Raw genomic sequence first — 22234 nt, 5'->3', positions numbered from 1 at the left:
TCTCTGTGGTTATTAAAAATCCCAGCACACTTCCGTAAAAGAGTAGGGGTATAACCCCAGGTGTCCTGGTGAAATTCCCCATTGGCCCTTGCCTATCATGGCCCCCTAATAATCTCCATCCCTGAATTGACTCTCCTCTCCACCAATAGTTGGTGTGTGGTGGGTGTTCTGGCACACTATGGCTGTGGCATCATCTAGGTGGATGCTACACACTGGTGGTGGTTGAGGAGATCCCCCCCATACAATGTAAAGCACTTTGAGTGTCTAGAAAAGCGCTATATAAATCTAAGGAATTATTATTATATTTCCATTCATCATGAAGCCAGTATCCTGAATCAAATTGAATCCTTCTGACTAGTAGAGTACTCTAGCAAGCTAAATGTAGAACTGCAGGCTGTAAGGTATGTCACATGAATTAATGAGGGAAAGCATCATTGTAAGAGGCCCTTGTGAATAGCATATCAGCTGAGAATTCACCAGCTGACTGCAGTTCACTGAACACGTCGATCCAGTAGTCAGAATTTTTTTTTGTCTGTAGATACCCAACCAACTACCGATTTTCTGGTTTGTCATCAAACATCAGAAATGATAATGTGATCTCAGTGACTTTGACCATGGTGTGGTTGTTGGTGCCAGATGGGCTGGTTTGAGTATATATATTTATATACATATACATATATATATATATATATATATATATATATATATATATATATATATATATATATATATATATATATATATATATATATATATATATATATATATATATATATATATATATATATATATATATATATATATATATATATATATATTAATGCTGATCTCCTGGGATTTTCACATAAGCACCAGTCTTTCGAGTTGAAACAGAATGGCATGAAAAACAAAAATAAATCCTGTGAGCAGTAGCTCAGCGGGCTGAAATGCCTTGTTGATAAGAGAGGTCAGAGGAGAATGGCTCGGACTGGCTCGAGCTGACAGGAAGGATACAGTAACTTGAATAATCAAACTCTTTACAACTGTGGTGAGCAGAAAAGCATCTCATCATGCACAAAACATTGAATCTTCAGGTTGGGCTAAAACAGCAGAAGACCACATCATCAGGTTCCACTCCTACGGCCTCAAATAACCAGCTCATCTTCACTCTCAGAACTGTGGAACCCCATAGAATGAATGAAATGTTTAACAACATTTCAAATATCTCATATATTTCAAAGATTATTAACGTTCTACAACCTCAGAAGTGCTTTTGTCTGAAATGCCTTGTGTACTAAGCTTAATGCCTCCGTGTTCATCTTTTATTAGCAACAAGCTATCCGTGATGAGTGATGTATATTTATCATGTCACAACAGTGAACAGTAGAGTCAGTGTTATAGGTTGAACAAGCAAATATGTCTATATGTTGATGTATCTAATGTAAATGCTTGTATACACTGTTTAACTCATTTGAAGGTAAGAGAGATGCTGCTGTGTCGAAGCTGTGAGCGGCCATATTGGACTGACGTCACTCTGTGCTGAGGAGACCATCCCCAGTTCCCGAATTTGGAGTGGGGGTCTTTCCTTTTCACTTGACACGGGGGGGTTACAATACCTCTCAGTCGAATGCAACATACACACACACACACTTCACTTACTTTTTACTATATCCACAATATTTACTTAAATACCCCGTTTATAGATAATCAAAGAAAGACGACGTGCATGTTACTAATATAACTATAACTAAGCACATCTTTGACATGCCCAGTATGAACAAAGGGGGTAAAAGTAATAAAAAATAATAAATAACTATTCATTTAAAAAAAAAAAAAAAAAACTGTCCGGAACTGCAGTTCCGAGGCGCTGGTTTCTACCCGGATGAGTTTGTGGAACACACGGGTTTTCTCTGCGTCTGTTTGAGATGGCGCTCAATCTGTAAGGAGAACGAGGCCTGTATTGTTATTTCTACTGATAAAGATAGTTTAGGCAGACACCGCGGAGATGATGGAAGGTGGGAAACCCTCCCTGGCTCTTGTTTATCAGGCTGTACAGGCGCTGTATCACGACCCGAATCCGACTGGGAAGGAGCGAGCTTCGGTGTGGCTCGGGGAGCTGCAGAGATCGGTACGCTAAAAATGGAAAACTTGGGTGAATTGTGACACGGGCCTCTGCACCCCTGTGTTCAATGATAAATGACTATTACCCCGTGTATTACTCTTTAGGACATGGGATTCTTACTTCCGCAGTATGTAGTGCACTGTATGTTTAATTTGGGATTGTGTGTGTTTTTCCCCCACAACATCCTGAGCTGTGTGAAACCGAGTGTCTCAGCCAGGCTAAGCCGAGCGCAGACCTGCTGTGTTTACACACACGGTGGACTTTTCTTGTTTTTAGAAAGTATTTTGTGTCACACACGGCCTGGGTTCGCTCAGAGAGAGGAGGGGAGAGGAGAGGAGAGGGAAAGAGAAAGCAGTGTGGTTCGATGGAGATCAACACTGCACGGCTAGCGGTATGCTAATGAGCACGCTAGCATTGCAACATATTTTATTCACTCGCGGAAACAAGCGCGTGTTGTTATTAAAGGAAGAACTCAGGAAATGAAATGATGTCATGTTTATCTCGGAGATTTGGAAAAGTTGAACAGGTGTGTGTGTGTGTTTGGGGGCCGTTTTTCTCGCTGTCACCGCACTGTAGCTGTTTATACGGAAACAGTGTTTAGGAACGAATGCCGCCGTTTCACTGCACACCGCCTCCGGGCAGGAGAACCGGAACACGCCCCCTAGTGACGGGCTTACTGCACAAAGAGCACACGCTCATTAATACCGTGTAAAAACCTGGCATTTAACAATAAATAGGGGTGGGAAAGGTGACGTCACATCCTGTATATATTTCAACAGGTGTGATGTGTAACTCAGTGCGTGTATCTGTTCGGTGCGCGGAGTATTTGTGTCTGTTTTGGACCAGAAGTGGGTGTGGTCTATACAGGAAGTTATTTCTTTTCTGTGGGGTTGGGTGGCTGAACTTCCCCTGAGCCCCGTGTAACCTGCGGTCCTGAACACAGCACAGTCCAGCGTTTCCATCCTGAAATCCTGAACCGAATTCAGTTTAAAGCGCCAGGGTGATATTTGTTGCTGAGACAGAGACAGCCCGTGAGCGCTCTTCTGGGTGGTTTAGAGGTGTGTGTGTGTGTGTGTGTGTGTGTGTGGCTGTAGGCGCTGGAGCGGACTGTTGTAAATCACCGTCGAGAAGGTCAAGTTCATGCTCGAGCGCTGACCGTTTACCCTTTCTCCCGTATTACATTGCAGGCACTAGGTGAGGCCCTGCCCCAGAATCTTCAGTTTAATGCACACCGCTCACACAAGTCCGCTCAGCCTGCGTTCGCTTAGTGATCCGTGTGACATTTTTGGCTAATCCGTCCATTGAAAACCTTCCGTCGTCTGTCAGTACTGTCGGCCTGCGATCTGACCTGACGTCAGACACTGGGTTTGGTTTTGCAGTGGCATCATTCGGGTGTAGAGAGTACACCTGGGGTCTTTTTCTGATGCAGGCGATTTAAGAAATCAAGACCCATTTCTCTTAGATGTTTAATAGTTTATTGCTATTAGCTGCATTCAATGTGTTGTGTCCCTTTACCTTGTTTATTGTGTACCTCAGGGGCCACTAGTGCTGCTGGTATCAGAACCACTATCCTCTGATTCACTGTTGAATTATTCTTCCTCCGAGGAAGTGCTGTTCTCACACTCTGAGCCTCATGAAACAGCAGGCTGGTCGGGTTGATGCCTAGTTTGGCGTGGACTGTAGTTTCTCTCTATAGGCAACCTGACAGAGGTGCTGCTGGTGGAGGCTTTAAGGTGCTCTTTGTCTTGCTTTGCGACCAGTAAAAATGTACAGAATATAGTCACCTTGCGCTGCTTTGGGTGTCTCTTGACATATGCGCTTGAAAATATTCTGATGCTGTGCAACGATTGTCCGTAACGTTGTACTGTAGTTATTGATGCTGTTTAATTACGAGTTGTGTAGTTGCATTATCTGATTGAAATTCCGCAAAGAAACATTTTTAAATAATCGTTTTGGATTTAATATGTTTGGAGGATAATCCGACTCATTGATGAATTGAACAGCAGTAGCTGTATGTACCAGCTGCCCAATGGTCAGTTAATAATCAGACCGATAGCATTTAAATGGGTGAATAGCATCCCCGTGTCTGATCAGTTTGCGTCACGGTGTGCTCCGACTGTGAAACAGAAAACAGTTCCTGTTACTGATTTGAATCTGTTTTAAATAACTGTGAGGCTCAGTGTTTAATATGTGCTAAATGTTCACTGAGGACACGGGGCCTTTATGTACTTCTTGTGTGTTGTTCCCAAACAGTGAGCTTTTATATTGATATTTAAAAATGCGGTTGTCCGTCGAAGATTAAATCGTCCGGAGGGGAAGCTCTGAGAGAAATGAAAAAGTACCGCATCATGATTTCAGATGAACGTTTTGTATCAGTCGACGCAATTCTGTGTAATCTTTGTCTGATTCGGCAGCACAGCAAGTGTAGGTGTTGTGTAGTCTTCAGTCAAATGAGGCAGTGGGTCGTAAACAGTGTCCGGGGGGTGTTAAGGCGTGACACTGCGAAGGTTCAGGGTTTATTTTTGTCGGTTCAAAATAAAATGACAGCATGCTCGGACAGACGAGGAAGATGAGTACAGACGCACACTGTACAAGAGCAATAGTGGAACGATGTGGAGTTTGAGTGTTTAGAAACCGCTTGCTTTGAAAGGTATAGAGCTTGTGCTTCTCTATGGGGAATCTGATCTGAGTGAGAGTAACCAGTTTCCGTGACAATGTTCCAGGGAAGGAAGGCTGTATTGATGCACTTTATATTGAAAATACTGCACCGTCCAGTCTCGGCATGCGTTCGCGCGTGCACAAGAAGGTAGCCAGGTTATTCTTAGTGTCCCTCGCTGGCACCATAGACGAGCACACGTTGAGAGTTTGGAGGCATGCGTCTTGGCCTGTCTACAAACTACAGACGGTTGAGGGTTTGCAAAGTATTCAGACCCCTTCAGTTTGTGCACATTTCTAATTGCTATAGATTACATTTAAATTGGGTTTATTTTTTTTAATCATTCATTTACACCCAGTAATCCACAATGACCAAGCGAAAACAAGTTTTTAGGAAAATCCCAAACCAAAATCGGTCATTTAGATGTATATTCACACCATTGCTGTCCAAAATGGTGCGTCCTGTTTGATTTGATTATCTTGAGATGTCTCTAAAACCTGACTGGAGTCCACCTGAAGAAAATGCAATTGATTGGACATTCTTGTGTGAATTAGATTCCATAGGACAGACTCATGGCTTCGGGTTCATAACACGCCGTAATTCACAGTGCACATCAGACCAAAACCAAACCATGCAGTCCAAAGAACTCTCCTCAGACCTCTTGATCTAATAGTGTCGATTAGAAATAGATCTCGGCACGGTGATAAAACCGGAGCACTGTGGGCCTTGGAATTTTGGAACCAGCGTCTGGTCGAACTCGGTAACCGGGCTCGAAAGGCCTTGGTCAGGAAGGTGGCCAAGAACCCAATGGCTGCTCTGACGGAGCTTCAGACGTGCTCTGCAGAGATGTGAGAACCTGCCATAAGGATACCCGTCTCAGAAATACTCCATCAACCTGGCCTTTACGGTATAGTGGCTGGACCTCTTCTGAGTGGAAGTCACTTCTGTGGAAAAGGCACTTAAAGGGCTCTCAGGACTGATGAGGCACAAATATAACACTTCGGACTGAACTCCAAGTGCTACATCTGTCAAAATCGGGGACTGCCGAATTGAGTGAAGAATGAATGCAGTGAGACAGAGAGGTCCTTGAAGAAGAACCTGTTGAGACTCACACAACGTCAGACTGGGCTTTACGGTTCACTTTCAGCATGACGACGACCCAAAACATACAGCGTCCACTGAGTATAACATTTAAGTGCATTTTTTTAAACGAGTCATTCTTGCACTCCCATGATCCTTGTAGGTATGGGCTTGGCTAGGCTTACACTTTTGTCTGGCTAGCTCTGATGCATGTGATTGACCGAATACCATACTGAGAATAGTATATTTTTATTATTGATGAGCGATATCTACAAAGCATTGCCTTTCAAATGGCTGATTCCAGTGGGCAATTAATATTTGGTTAAACCTCCCAAATTCACATGCTCTCCTCGCCACAAATTACCCCCAAAGCGTCAAAGATCCGTCTCCAGATCTGAGAGGAATGGCTTCTTTCAATAAGCGAGAGATAAATTGTGCGACAGTTAGGGCGAAGTGAGTTTTTAGAGTCTCGTGTTTTCTCCCCCTCGCTGCAGGGTGGTGTTCAGGTGAGTTTCAGCGGAACACCCTGCAGTGATTTGGCCTGTATGCTTCTTGCATCAGGGACTTGATTTATCTATAATGCACATAAACCACTGGCTAACGTTATTCTTTGTATGCGGTTGATTATATATTCATCACAGAAGTGATAGTTGACAATAAAAGGCTAATAACTCGACAGGGGCTTTAATAGTTGGAAGGTTTACTGGAACACTGAAAAAGTGACTTCAGGAAAGTTTCTGTGAAACTGTGGATTAATTACACCACTGTGGAGCTGCCTGGTTACCGGCTGCTTCGTTGCTCTGATCGCGACTCACTTCTTGCCCCGTGACTGTTCTCACGACGTTCTGCTTGCTCAAATATTTATTTATTATTTGCGAGGCTTTCTGGTCCTCCCCAACCCCCCCCATGGGTTTCAGCCATCATTCTGGGAGGTGTTCATTTTCTACCAGGAAGCAGAGAGCCTACTGTCAACTGCGGTGCTAAATATAGAGACTTGATATCCATTCCTAAACTAGCACTCCATTCCTAAATTCATCCGAGGGGACTTCAACAACTGTAATCTTAGAAACCAGCCGCCAAAGTACATGCAGCTGGTCAGTTGTTTTACAAGGGCGGACCGAACACCGGGCCGTTTTCTGCACCACAATTAAAGCAGCCTTCATGCTCTCTCTCGTGCCCGCCATAGCAATCGGATCATATAATGATGCAGATGCTCCCAAGCTATATCCCGAAATTGAAAGCTATCCAACCACTTCACACCACAGCCAGACGCCAGATCCTCTAGGCTGTGGGGTCCCCTCACGTCTGTCAGTTTCAACACTGAGGACCAGGTCTACTAAATCTGCAAAAACAAAATGTCAGGAAAGCTTCAGGAGTATCACCAGGAAAGCTGAAATGCTGCACCAACCAAGTGACCCGTGTTGTCACCACCATATTCAACCATTCCTTGGAAACATGTACAGAGCCAAACGACTTTAAAACATCAACGAGCTTTCCAGTTATCCAAACGATTGCTGCTCAGTCGCCCGCTCATGAAATCCTTTAAGCATGTGGTGTTATCGTTTTTGAAAAGGGACGCAAGTCCTCATCTGCATCCACTGCAGTTTGCCCATAGGGCCTCTGGTAGATCCTGGACAATACTGGTAACTGTGCTCAAACCTTTTTACCACCGTCCTGGCAGATAGGAAACTATGTGCAGATCGTACCTATTCTGTCAGAGCCGCCATCAATGCCACTATCACTACGATGCACATGGGCCACACCCAGTTGGGCTACCACGTGGTTTAAAAGCTTCCCATCTGAACCATATGCACAAAGAGAACCCGTCAGCACTTCATCATCTGTCTGCGTGCTCTCTGCCTCATCAACCGAGACTCATGACGTTTCTGACCTCTGCAAGGTTCACTTGTATGTTAAGAGATGACCCGAGGGCTACCAAAGTACCAACGTAATTAGCATCAGCTCTCCTTTTACTCCAACCACCGGATCGAAACTGAACTCTAACTGCTAACTGCAGCCTTTTCTTCACCTGACCATGAATGAAATTGCAACTACAATTTTAAAAATCATTTTATATACACGATCGCTTTTTATATCGCGATCGCTTTACCGCACCGTTGTGACGAAAAGAAAGCTGAGCCGGAAGGCAAAGCTCTCGATCTACCGGGCAGTTTTCATTCCTACCCTCACCTATGGTCATGAAGGCTGGGTAGCGACCGAGAGAACTAGATCGCGGGTACAAGCGGCTGAAATGGGTTTTGTCATTAGGGTGGCTGGCTTCTCCTTTAGAGATTGGGTGAGAAGCTCGGTTATCCGAGAGGAACTCAGAGTAGGGTCGCTGCTCCTTTGCGTTGAAAGGAGCCAGTTGAGGTGGTTCGGGCACCTGGTAAGGATGCCCCCTGGACGTCTCCCTAGAGAGGTGTTCCAGGCACGTCCAGCTGTAGGAGACCTCGGGGAAGACCCAGGACCAGGTGGAGAGATTATATCTCCACACTGTCCTGGGAACGCCTCTGGATCCCCCAGTCAGAGCTGGTTAATGTGGCTCGGGAAGGGTAGTTTGGGGTCCCCTGCTGGAGCTGCTGCCCTGTGACCCGATTAACAGATAAGCGTTTGAGGATGGATGGATGGATTTTACATACACCATTTTAGAGTAATAATATGATCGAGATAATCGTGAAGTGCTATGTTTGTTTAATTGACCCAGTGTTCCATTGCTATTACGATATAATTCACTCCCCTGCTTCTGGGGTCGGTGACAGTGTAAACACCTCTCCCATGGTAAATCAGTACGTCAGTTGAAGACTAAGAAACAAACTGAAGGAGTTCAAATGTAGTTCACAAGCTTGTAAAGCTACCGAAGGTGTTGCCATAAAGCCAGAAAAGCATTTAACCTTTAATCGATGCGCTTTGTTTTGCCCGTACAGATGTATGCCTGGGAGATCTCGGATCAGCTCTTACAGATGAAGCAGGACGTCGAGTCGTGTTACTTTGCAGCGCAAACCATGAAAATGAAAATTCAGACATCCTTCTATGAGCTTCCCCAGGAGACACACCTTGCCCTGCGTGACTCTCTGCTCTCCCACATTCAGAACCTCAGAGACCTCTCGCCCATCATCATCACACAGGTAAGCTGCTCATCTCGCCGGCCCAACCCGTACCAGTCGACTGAAAAGAGCAGAGTTATGGGTGGAGTCTGTATTCATAGCACTGTTTTAAGCATTGCTAAACTATCCAATATGTGTTTTTAAAAAAATGTTATTTTTGTGTGTCCCCCAAGCTCGCCCTGGCAATTGCTGATCTTGCACTGCAGATGGCGTCATGGAAAGGCTGTGTTCACACCCTCATAGAAAAGTAAGAATCCTCTGTTAATAAAGATTTGATCAGACAGTTGAACATTGACTAGTGTTGAAGAACCTCGGAAAATGCCGTTCTGTTGTGACAGTTAGGCTGCATACATGGGGGGTAACCCTTGATACTCACTGATAACAAGGGATAACATCTTTACGTGTAGCTACGTTATCTGACTCCAAGTATGCAGTCGCTTGATTGAATTCTGCGGGGTCAAAGGAGATTTGTTTATACGTGGATAAAAAGCGATGCGATTCAGTAATCGTAAGAGAAACCTTGTGTACGCAAGATATATTGAGCTGCTTCCTGTATCACTACGGCCATTTTACTTACCTCCAGAATCACAGTGTTGTCACGGTGGTGTAAGTTCACCCTAAAGCAACCGAGGTAAAGTGAAGGAGACTGTTGAACGTATGGTTTCTACAGTGCATGAGGTTTCCCCCGACGCCCCTCATTTTATCCTGCGCTCTTTAAAGCACGCTGCGATCTTTTCCACAGTATGTTATCTGTGCAACATGATTTAACAGGACTTTGGACTTGTGTTATAGGGACTTGTGGGACTGTCTGACCGTAACACTGTTTTGTTGTTTTTTTCATTCCTGTGTATAAAATAATAAAAGTATAAGGATGTAAACAAATCTCTCAGGAACTGGTCTGCAGATTCGGCTTTAGCTTTGCAAGGCTGTTTTGATCGCTCAAACCGGGAGGTTTTTGAAAACTCGTGTTCTGATCTTAATGAATTAACAGACGAGGATACGGTTATCCCTCAAGAAACTTTACGAACGTTTGCTAACACTAAACCTTGGATAACTAAATCTGCAAAGTCCCTGATGATTGAAGGAAATAAGGTATTTAATGTAGGTGTCTCGGAAGGGAAGCATGATTTGCAAAAACACTGTGTGAAATTAGGAGGGCCAAAAATAGGTATAAGGAGAAAGTAGAGGGGGATATTAGAAGGAATAGACTTGGCTCTGCCTGGGAGAGTATACATACTGTAACTGGATCTAAGAGTAAAAGTAATGGCCCCATCACACTGGTTGGTTGTCAGTCTGATCTAGAGTTGGCACAAGAATTGAGTACTTTTTATACTAGATTTGATGTGGAGGCTTTTCCGAGTGAAATGAACGCGCTTAGGACTGAGACTGCGTGTAATATGGAGTGTACAGATTTTTAATCAGCAGGATGTTCAACAAGCTTTTAAAAAATAAACATCTGAATGGTGGACAGAGGCCATGGTCGTGCCTGTAGGGAAGACGAGTCATCCTACAGGTGTAAATGATTTTAGAGCTGTTGCGCTGACATCATTGGTGATGGAATGTTTGGAGAAATCTGTCAGGGATGAACTTTTACTGAAAACTCCGACTCGATTAGATCCGCTGCAGTCTGCTTACCAGGCCAGAAGGGGAGTTGAGGATGCCTGGGAGTAAAACCCACGTTACATTGATCCTTGTAGATTTTTCTTCAGCTGTTAACACTGTCCAGTCTCACGTTTTAATAAAGAAATGGTTTTCGGAGTTTAAAGTAGAATTTCAGATAGTGGGGTGGTTGTTAGATTTTTTAAAGTCGTAGTAAACAGCACCTTTTCAGACACTCTTACTGCGTCCACTGGATGTGGTCTCTCGTCCCTGTTCTACATTTCATATACTAATGGCTGTGTGAGCAAACACACAGGTGGGTTCATTTAAAGATTTTGCTGATGATACTGTTGTTGTTAGTTTGCTGACTAAGGATGAGAAGTGAACGTAAAAAATACCAGAGATAACGATAACGTTGCTCTCGTTAACCCTCTCTAGCATCCGCATGTGCTCTGCCAATGCTGTGACCTTCTCCTTCAGAGAGCTAACTAATATAATAAATAATTAATAAAGCTGTTACTAATGACGGAGTAGGAACGGCTTAAACGTTCTGCACTCGACACACTGAACTAGCTGAATGTTTGCCATGTTGGATATTACGTGTACCTTGGTGGAGGATTTTGGGCAGATCAGATGTGGATGGTCTCCGCTTGCTGTCTTTAGCTGGAAAAAGAAAGCCCGAAAGCTTTCTTTGTGAAAACCAAAACGCGACAGAATGGGCAAGTGAAAAATACGACTGAAGAAAACGACTATTGATAAAAGCGCAAAATAAACGCTTTAAATCGTTTAAACACCAACACGGGTGAGAAACTCCCGGCAAACAATCCCAATGATCCCTCTGACCTGAGTGGAGGAAAACAGAACGTGCCTGTGTTAATTCAACACCTCAGATGGGCAATTAGCTCTTTCAGTGTTCATTTGTGTCCAACTGGACATGATTAAGCACTGACGTTGATTCAACACTGTGGATTTTACTGTGCTTGTGTCCACTGCCACTGTATATCACAGAGGTGTTTGAAAGCTACTGAAGTACTCATTAGCACGATCATGTGACCTGTGCACGCTCTATACCGTCCCTTCCAAAAGTATTGGAACGGAAAGGCAAGGTCTTTTGTGTAAATGCTATACAATGAAGATATTTGGGTTTGAGATTTACATCTAGATCTTTCAAACAACTTGACACCTTAGGTGGCAGAAGACCCAGTGTTTATATGAGCAAAAGTAATGGTTACAGATAGTCTTAAAGTAAATAGCTGTATATTTGGTTGCAATAAGTGCGTCAAGCAGGAGAGGACTGTGTTTTAACTCGGTGTTGTGCAGATTAGATTGGGACCTCTAGTGTTCAAACAGTGCAATTACAATCGATTCCTAATTTATTGAACGCTGGTATTGCACACGTCTGTGATGCAGTACACGGTAACATTTTTGCATAAAATAAATGATGACTAAAATGTTTGTTTGATCATTACCCAGTAGTCCAATTCCAGTTTGAGATGGGTAGATACCACCGAGTGAGGTGGCATGATGCAAGTCTATAAATGTGTTAAATAGGTGAAATGATCCCTTGTTTTCTCCTCTTTTCTCCTCTCCTCAGGTACAGTAATGATGTGACTTCAATGCCTTTTCTGATTGAAATCCTCACAGTGCTGCCGGAGGAAGTTCACAGCCGGTCTCTGAGGATAGGTGCTAACCGGCGGACGGAGATCATAGAGGACCTCGCTTACTATTCCACCACTGTGGTCACTCTGCTGGTGAGCCTCGCCCCTTTTCTCACGAGTCGTCTTTCATTACAGGCGCATCTCAAAAATTTGAACATCCTGGAAAAGTTCATTTTCCCCATTATTTAATTCCAAAATGTAATTGAATCATCTCGATGGTTAAGGATTACAGCTCATGGAAATCAAAAATCCAGTAGCCCAAAATATTAGAATAACGAATTTAATACAGAAATGTCGACCTGATAAAGTATGTTCATTTATGCGCTGATGCTCGGTCAGGGTTTTAATCCTTTTGTACGAATTACTGCGTCGGTGCGGCGTGGCAAGGAGGCGATCAGCCTGTGGCGCTGCTGAGGTGTTCTGGAAGCCCAGGTCGCTTTGATAGCGGACTTCAGCTCGTCTGTATTGTCGGATCTGGTGTTTCTCGTAGACTCTCTATGGGGTTCGGGTCAGACGAGTCGGCTGGACGATCGAGCACAGTAACACCACGGTCAGTAAACCAGTTACTAGAAGTTTTGGCACTGTGGGCAGGTGCCGAGTCCTGCTGGAAAAGGAAATCAGCATCTCCATAAAGCTCGTCAGCAGATGAAGCATGAAGTATCTAAAATCTCCTGGTAGACGCTGCATCGACTCTCGACTTGAGAAAACACACTGGACCAACACCAGATGACACGACACCCCAAATCATCACTGACTGTGGAAATTTCACACAGCAGCTTGGATTCTGTTCCTCTCCACTCTTCCTCCAGACTCTGGGACCTTGATTTCCAAATGAAATGCAGCATTCACTTCCATCTTCCCCGTGATTGTGTGTGTGCTGACCCAGACTGAGAGATTAAAGACTCAGGAAACCTTCACAGGTGTTCTGAGTTAATTATCTGATTAGAGTCTTCTCTGGTCGACATCTCTGTATTATAAATTCTTTATTCCAATATTGAGATACTGGATGTTTGATTTCCATGAGCTGTAAGCCGTGATCATCGAGATTAAAACAAAAAAGGCTAGAAATATTTCTCTCTATGTGTAATGAATCTAGACTATATGAAAGTTCCACTTTTTGAACAAAATTACAGGAAAAAATGTACTTTTCCATGATATTCAAATTTTTTGAGATGCACCTGTATATTGTGTGGCTCAGCAGTGTTAGCGGTGATTACTTCAATAAGAAGACCCTTTCTGACCCTTTCTTTGTTTAACAGAGAGATTTGATTTATACACTTGTAATTGATGTTGCCAGAGTGCTATAATGTTTCAGAGTACACGATGTAATGACAACTCACCGCACTCTTACAGGCTTTTCTCTGAGAAATTATGTAGAAGTCGTCTTCGTACGTTTTGGGTTGTAGCCATCGAAATACTGGAACAAAATACCAGAAGCTGCTAAGTTGACATTTATTTAAAAAAAAAAAAAAAAAAAAAAACCTTGACACTTTTTTTCAGCTTTAGTGTTTGCTGCTGCATGAAAAACGGTGGTGCAAATATTTATCCTTTCTTTGTAACCAGATGACATGCCTGGAGAAGTCTGGGAGTGACGAGAAGATGCTTATTAAAGTGTTCCGCTGCTTAGGCAGTTGGTTTAACCTGGGTGTGCTGGACAGCAACTTCATGGCAACTAATCAGCTGTTGGTGGTTCTATTCCAAGTGCTAGTAAGTGCTGCAGATCCGATGGCTTCATTTCATTTCTGGTGCTGTTTTTGAAGCTAATATTTGTGCCTCTCCTCTCTCCTCTCAGCAAAGGGACGAATCCCCCACTAACTTGCACGAAGCCGCGTCCGACTGCGTTTGTTCGGCCCTGTACGCCATCGAGAACGTAGACACGCACGTGGCTCTCGCCATGCAGCTGTTCCAGGGCGTTCTGACACTAGAAACGGCTTACCACATGGCCGTGGCCCGAGAGGACCTTGATAAGTAAAGCAACACACAGCATGCATCGTGCTCCATGCATACCGTTCGTTCATGAAATTGATGCGCTTTGGAGTGTGCCTGTGTAGCATGTAAAATTTCCGTGTAATCTCTCTTTTACACAAACACGTACAGGGTGCTGAATTACTGCCGGATTTTCACTGAGCTGTGCGAGACATTCATGGAAATCACTGTCAGGAGCCCGGGACACGGCATGGGTGATTTGCGCACCTTGGAGCTGCTGCTCATTTGCGCTGGACATCCTCAGTATGAGGTTAGTGTTGCCTTTTTTCCTAGTAGGATTTCCACAAGCGTCCCGATTGCGAGTATATACTGTATACGTCTCATTTGCTAACAAGGTGGTGGAAATCTCCTTCAACTTCTGGTACCGACTCGGGGAGCACCTATACAAGACGAACGATCCAGCACTGCACGGTGTCTTCAAGCCCTATATCCAGAGACTACTGCACAGCCTGGCACGTCACTGCCAGCTGGATCCAGACCATGTGAGCGCCGTCCACCGCTACAAACCGCACCTTTCTTCTTAACACTGCTCTCTGTGTAGTGTTTTTTTTTCCACCCGGAATAGTAAACCAACATCAGTACACACTCTTAATACGGTACCATGTAGAACCACCTTTAGCAACAATAACTTGCGGTTGTCGGAGGGGAAAATGACTACGCATTGAAATCGTGCTTCTGTTGTCATCCGAGGGTATTCGTTCGTGTATAGAAGTTGAAAATTGGTAACACAGTTGTTAAATTTGACACATTGAGTCGAGATACTCCTTGACCTTACAGCCCTTCTGTCTGTCTGCCTGTCTATTTAATCACACCTCTGTCTAATAGGAAGGAATCCCCGAAGACACGGATGACTTTGGAGAGTTCAGGCTGAGGGTTTCAGATCTCGTCAAGGATGTTATTTTCCTTGTCGGCTCAATGGAGTGTTTCTCACAGGTAGTAGCTTTTTTCTGTTCTTACTGAGGCGCGTGTAGTCGTACACTCACACTACTGAGTATGGAAAACGGTTCTGTTTGTATAAGAAGCAGCGGAAATGCACGGTACACGCCAGCGGTGTAGGCGCTTCACGATACATGTCTTTCTTTCGTTACTTCCAAACAGCTTGCTAATATCAACATTGTGCTTAGCCGTTCAGTTTAAATCTCGTCACTCAATAAACTAAATCCTGCAATTCTAAAACCACAACCTGTGTGTGTGTGTGTGTGTGTGTGTGTGTGTGTGTGTTTGTGTGTGCGTGCACTAGCTGTACTCTACTCTGAAAGAAGGAAACCCACCCTGGGAAGTGACCGAGGCTGTGCTGTTCTTAATGGCTTCTATTGCCAAGAGTGTGGACCCGTGAGTGCGCTTTCCAATGTGGACCCGTGGTTCTTTACATATTTACGTAACATCTTTCTTGCTTAAAGTGGAACACTGAACCCCCTGACGTTTGTGCACAGGGAGAACAACCCCACTCTGACAGAAGTGCTGGAACAGGTGGTGCTCCTTCCTCAGACGGTGCACATCGCTGTGCGCTACACCAGCATCGAGTTGGTGGGAGAGATGAGTGAGGTGATGGACCGCAACCCTCGCTTCTTAGGTAAGCACAGTCACTACAAAAAAGCAGCAATATTTCCAGACTACAGCGGAGACTAGCTGGGTTCATGTGCGGAAAAGGAGATCGATCAACATACACACTTTTTTTCTAGATATGGCTCTCCTTGGAAATGTGATAGCTGCACACACCTAGTAGTAGTAGTCCTGTTTTATACTTCCACAAGCTCATCAGTGCATCCTACTTCACCATAGGTACTCGACCTCATACTTCAGTGCATGTGCTGGAGATAACACCCTGGATGCAATACCAGCCCTGAGTCTCTTCCTGTAAAGTCTTACAAGACACTCACAGAGGGCTTTGGTCAGCTCTTAGTCCACTTGCAGAACATTTTAAGCTCTTTGGATCTTTTTAGGTTCATGCATGTGGACTTTCCTCTTTAATTCAAACCACAGGTTCTCCCCAGGATCCAATCCAGAGACTGGGATTGATGAGTTTTCTGTAACGCTGTTGATTTGAAGTATGTTTGGCTCACAGTCTCGATGATAAGATCTATGGCAGAGTCTGAACACCGTGGCAGAGGCAGCTGTGTTTGGGGCTGAAATGTCCTGGTGTTTAGCAGAATTCATGATGCTGTGGATCTGATATAGTATATCATTCTAATCAGAATTATTATTATTTTTCCTGTGATTGTGTGTGGATGGGACACAGATCCTGTGCTAGACTACCTAATGAAGGGGCTGCGGGAGAAGCCGTTGGCCTCGGTGGCAGCAAAGGCCATTCACAACATGTGCTCGGTGTGCCGGGAACACATGGCCCAGCACTTCCAAGGCCTGCTACACATCGCACGCTCGCTGGACTCCTTCGCTCTGAACACAGATGCTGCCATTGGCCTGCTCAAAGGTATTACCACCACTTTTATTGCTTATGGAGGTTTTTTAAATCATGGATGCTTATGCAGCACAGGAATATTTTTTTCCTTATCTTTGGACCTCGCTCATCTGTCAGTCTGCCTGCTTCTCTCTCTCACTCTCTCTCTCTTTCTCTCACTCTCTCTCTCTCTTTCTCTCTCTCTCTCTCACTCTCTCTTTCTCTCTCTCTCTCTTTCTCGCTCTCTCTCTTTCTCGCTCTCTCTCTTTCTCTCTCTCTGTTTCTTTCTCTCTCTCTATATATAAATATATATATATATATATATATATATATATATATATATACACACACATATACACACACACACACACACACATATAAAATTTTGTATACACACACACACGGAAGTTTGTGGACATTGGGCCTCATTGATCAAGCTGGGTGAATCAAACTGGGTGAATACTTGTCACGCCATGCTACTAGCAGGTTATAGCCATGCTCAGTATGATTAGCTAGACATTAGCGTGACATTAAGGTCCCCGGCAGCACCTCTGTGCCTCAGAGGGCCCATCCCTGAGCAAACTACCATGCCTGTCGATACCTGTTTAGATTTGAAAGCTTAAAAAGACCATTAAAGCAGTGGCAACATTTTTTCCCAGAACCCAGTCATAAATGTCCTCAGGCCACCCACAGGTTCACTGTGCTTGATGGCTCAGCTCTGGAGATAGGTTAGGGAGGGAGAAAAATGTAGCCTCTGAAGACCAGGCTGGGAACACTGATCTATACGTTTAGGATACCATCCTCGTTGGAGTTCTTTTTTATTTACTTATTAAGCAGTGAAGGGCTGTTAATAGCGCTGACCGTAGATGATGTGAGTGTTTTTTCTGCTTTCTCTCAGGCACAGCGCTGGTGCTGGCACGGCTTCCGCTGGAGAAGATAGCAGAGTGTCTGAGTGATTTGTGCTCTGTTCAGGTCATGGCCCTGAAGAAGGTGGGTGTGTGGGTGTCAGCATGTGAAAACTTCACAAGTTAACCAGTTAAAGTTTTACCGTTCCACTTTGATGACACAGGGTTTTTTCCCAGTGATTATTCTTTCTCTCTCTCCATCTCTCATTTCACCATCACTATTATTGGCTTTTAATAAAGTGACGGTCAAATTACACAGAGGAATCTTTACTCACCTGGACGAACTGGGCAGTATTCCTCCTCGTCCCCTTTCTACAGGGAGGGGGTTTCTAAAACCTAAATGCTGCTCACTGTTTACTCAGTACTGTTTTAAACTAATATTATGGCCTTTTCTTTTTAACACGAACGTACAAGAATTTCTTCAGGATCAATAAAGTTCATCTGATCATTTGTGTGTGTGTATGTCTTTAGCTGCTGTCTCAGGAGTCCAGTAATGGAAAATCATCAGACCCTACAGTATGGCTAGATAGACTGGCAGTAATCTTCAGGTACGTCCTCAGCACACACACACACACACACACACACACACACACAGCCACTCCTACCATCAGCTATCCACTGTAGTTCTCTGACGATGTTTTTATTTTATGACCGCGCTGTATGTTTTTTGAACATGTTTATGAACAGGGTGCAGTTTAATACAGATCATTTTTTATCACCCTATCCTGAATTACTCTACAGGTTAATCTCAACATACTGTTTCTTTTGTCTCCACTCGTTTCCTGCTGTTTAGACACACAAATCCTTTTGTAGAGAATGGACAAATGCACCCTTGTCAAAAAGTCATCCAGGAGGTAAAAACACACACTCGCACACATGTACACACACGCTGTGTATTTCTTGTGGAGGACCAGTTCTGCCAAAGTAAAAATAACTATATCCTCAAAAATTCAATTTTGTTTTGGCAGAATTTGTTCTTCATATAGACCCCTGGTAATTTTAGAATAAGGTATAATTGATTTTTTTTTATTATTATTTTGATGTCTACCTTCAGATCTGGCCAGTGTTGTCAGAAACGTTAAACGCACACCAGGCAGATAACCGCATTGTGGAGCGCTGCTGCCGCTGCCTGAGGTTCGCCGTGCGCTGCGTGGGCAAAGGCTCGGCTGCGCTGCTACAGCCCCTCGTCACACAGGTCTGTGTGTCTGTGTTCTGGGTGTTCCGCGCCCCTGTATGTCATGTACACGTGTTCAGATAAGTGGCGTACTGATTAGTGGTCAAACAGCTGTCTAGACTGTTCATAACGTGGATCAGTAAACTGAAACCACACATATACAGATAAAACAACAACAACGTGTTCTACAGTGTGCCCTCGAGAAAGGTCAGGTCAGCAGCTTGACTTGTGCACAGGCTGTATTCATGTTTGTGTTGGGTGAGAGTTCAGAACCGTCTTTGTGTTGAGTAAGAATGTTTTTGTGTTTGACACAGCTCTGTGCTGTTTCAGATGGTGAGTGTGTACCAGGTGTACCCACACTCATGCTTCCTGTACTTGGGCAGCATCCTGGTGGATGAGTATGGCATGGAGGAGGGCTGTAGACAAGGCCTGCTGGACATGCTACAGGTGCTACACACACCTCACACGCATACAAAACTCTGTCGGCAGGAACAACACACAACTATGAATGCTTCAAGTGTGACGACCTCGCCAAAATCGCCCTTACGTTAAACTGCGTTAATGAGTGCATGTGTTTTGTTGGTTTAATGTCAGCGGACAGCGTGACTACACGTTATCGTCCGGTTCTGATTGAGAGTCATTGTAAAGGCTTAACTGGTAATATATTTGTCATTGTGTCTTCCACAGGCTCTCTGCATGCCCACGTTTCAGTTGCTGGAGCAGCCCAACGGCCTCCGCAACCACCCCGACACCGTCGACGATCTGTTCAGACTCGCTACGAGGTACTCATCGTGTGCAACTGTTCTGTAAACGTTTACATCCGATCCACCTTTCTATAAGTTTAGAACAAGGGATCATTAGCGCCAAGTTTATTGCAGTGTCAGAGATTTAAAAACATAGTTCAGCAGTTGTTGGGTTATGTTTAAAAAAAAAAAAAAAAAAAAATTTAAAGTAGGAAAATTCAATAGCACGGATTGACCCCCAAATATTGTGTGTTTAAAACGATATTCATTGTGAGTGACGTATGGTTTATACACCACCAGTGAGACAGTTTTATTAGTAATGAACATGAAAAAGGCTCGAATATTGCTATCATTGTTCTTTCGCAGTATGAAGGTGCATATTTTCAGTCTTTGTTTCTTCTCTTCTCAGGTTTATCCAGCGCAGCCCCGTCACATTGCTAAGCAGCAGTATCATTGTCCACATCATCCAGTGCGCCATCGCGGCCACGACGCTGGACCACCGAGACGCCAACTGCAGTGTCATGAAGTTTGTCAGAGACCTCATTCACACGGGGGTCTCCAACGACGTAAGTGTACGACAAAAGTCGGATGGAAAATGTCGAGCCTGTTGTTGAATGGAAAAGACTACTTTTAAAGCATCCCCCTTTTGTTTTACTTTAAATAATGTCCTCTCTGTCCTCCACTCTTAGCACGAGGACGACTTTGAGGTGCGGAAACGTCTGATCGCTCAGGCCATGCAGCAGCACGGGCAACAGCTAGTAACACAGCTGATACACACCTGCTGTTTCTGCCTGCCTTCATACACACTGCCTGACGTGGCTGAAGTGCTCTGGGAGATCATGGTGTTTGACCGACCGGTAAGGCTCTTCAAAGGAAAAAAATCATCTTTCTCATCGATTTAAAGCGCCACTTGGTCTATATTAAACTAGAAATCCAAGCTTTTGTAATAAAGGTTACATTCAAATAAAAAAGGTCCCCTCCATCACAGTCATTACGTGTCGTTATATTAACAAATTACTCAGAAGTAGTGTTCATCACCCATATTCTTCCACATATGCGTCTTGTGTTTTGGCCATTTGGTGTATAGCATGGTTACTGATAATGACTGAGTCCTCTATTATTCCCTTTCACACAAACAGAAATCCCTCACTGTAGAGCCCTGAGCAGGCCTAAACTTGACTCCACGACTCTTTCTGTCCTTGTCCAGGTATTTTGCCGCTGGTTAGAGGTGGCACTAAAAGGCCTTCCCAAGGAGATGTCCGGAGGAGCTGTAACAGTCACTCACAAGCAGCTAACAGACTTCCACAAACAGATCACGAGGTGAGTTTAATCCCTAGCCACCCGTGTCATGCTTGCTGGTTCATGTGCTGAATAAAGGTTTTAACTGAACTACCTTCTTTCTTGTTTATGTTCAGTGCGGAGGAGTGTAAGCAGGTGTGCTGGGCAGTGAGGGAGTTCACCAGGCTTTACCGATAGCTGGGTACACAAGCCTGTGCTTCAGAGACAGGTACGAGAAAGCCGAACCCTTTTTATTATAATAACCGCATGTACGGTGTTTATTTTTTAAAAGTGTTCGTGTTAAAATTCTCATTTTTCTCCCTTTTCAGGTCAAATCTTGCGTTTGTAAACATCAAAATGACGACAGAGAGGCTCTAAATTGGCTGCTTGTTGAAAAATTAAAGAGATTCTTGGGACTAAGCACCACGGAGAGCCAGTGCGACACAGTGCAGCTTCGGAGTGAAAGGAAATGCTTTCAGGGAGCGAAAAAAAAGTCCATTCCCTTCCTTTGCTCGCTTGCTAAGCACACTGCTGCTATAGCTACAACAAGTAATCTTGTTAAAGAGCGCAAGAAAGTGTACACCCATATTCAGCCAAAACAAAACAAAAAAATAATAAAACAAGAATGTGCCTGGTTGCAACTCATAACGCATTGTAGAAAAAAAAAATAGACTTTAGACATTTTTTAAACAGAAATGGAGAGATTTATTTTCATGGACGTGTCTTTATGAATCAGCTTGTTTGCTGTCACACTATCATAAAATGAAAAATGTGGATACTCGCGGACATATGTCGGTGGAAGGGGAATACTGGGAGATTCGAACGATCTTTTTAACATTGGCGGACTTTTACCATCGTGAATGAGTGACCGATTGGATTAACAGAAATATATACGTTTTGTTCTTCCACACTTTTTGGGCATAGCGAGAAGCACAACCCATCGGCAATGTGTAGCCATCTCATGAACAATAAAATCAAATTGGCCGTGAGGAAAGACCTTGTATGAGAATCATTTCAACCTCCGTACGGAATTCTACCCCTTTAGCGTTTCTCTCCTTTTCTCCCTGTCCGAACCTGTTTGACCCGATTTAATTTTAACAGAGCAGCTTGTTCAGGCGCGTATACCTGCGCACGACGTCTGCTGACCACTCACGACAAGTGTTTCCCTCCGAATGGGTATCCGAGTTCTGTCCCAGATCTGTCAGCAGTACAAGCCTCCTCCATAGTTGTCTCCGCTGGTGTAATTTCTGAAACAATGGCCATTATTCAGGTGTGGTAAGTTTACATTCATGTAATGTGCACTCGACAATAAGGAGAAATTAAAGCTCTATCAGGAGAGTCATGTCTGATGTTTTGGGTTTGTTGTGTTGTTTTGTTTTTAAAAACAAAGCCACATTAGGAATTAAAGCATTAAGATGCTTTAAGCAAACTTAAAATCCTTAAGGAAGAACATTTATTATTCGATGTTTTGATCTCTGATGGTTAATTCAGTTCATTTCAGGTATATTTCTACGACATTAACAATAGACATTGTTGCTTTAAAGATAAATTG

At 43.9% G+C, this 22234-nt stretch overlaps 1 protein-coding gene across 1 annotated transcript; it reads left to right on the top strand.

The window, feature by feature from the left end:
• Positions 1-1859: 1859 nt before the first annotated feature.
• Positions 1860-22024, top strand: tnpo3 (transportin 3). Its single transcript, XM_017494673.3, has 23 exons — positions 1860-2107; positions 8762-8962; positions 9115-9188; positions 12135-12291; positions 13762-13905; positions 13991-14166; positions 14296-14434; positions 14520-14666; positions 15010-15117; positions 15425-15516; positions 15618-15757; positions 16424-16615; positions 17481-17572; positions 17959-18035; positions 18281-18341; positions 18542-18682; positions 18992-19108; positions 19349-19443; positions 19814-19970; positions 20094-20261; positions 20612-20724; positions 20820-20911; positions 21012-22024. Exons 1-22 carry the CDS (start codon positions 1985-1987, stop codon positions 20878-20880), a joined length of 2775 nt encoding a protein of 924 aa, XP_017350162.1. The 5' UTR covers positions 1860-1984; the 3' UTR covers positions 20881-20911; positions 21012-22024.
• Positions 22025-22234: the final 210 nt, after the last annotated feature.

This window comes from Ictalurus punctatus, chromosome 19 (genome assembly GCF_001660625.3).
Source record: "Ictalurus punctatus breed USDA103 chromosome 19, Coco_2.0, whole genome shotgun sequence".
NCBI classification, from domain to species: domain Eukaryota; kingdom Metazoa; phylum Chordata; class Actinopteri; order Siluriformes; family Ictaluridae; genus Ictalurus; species Ictalurus punctatus.
Note: the sequence above shows the minus strand (reverse complement) of the source record. Positions and strands in the feature narration are given on the sequence as shown.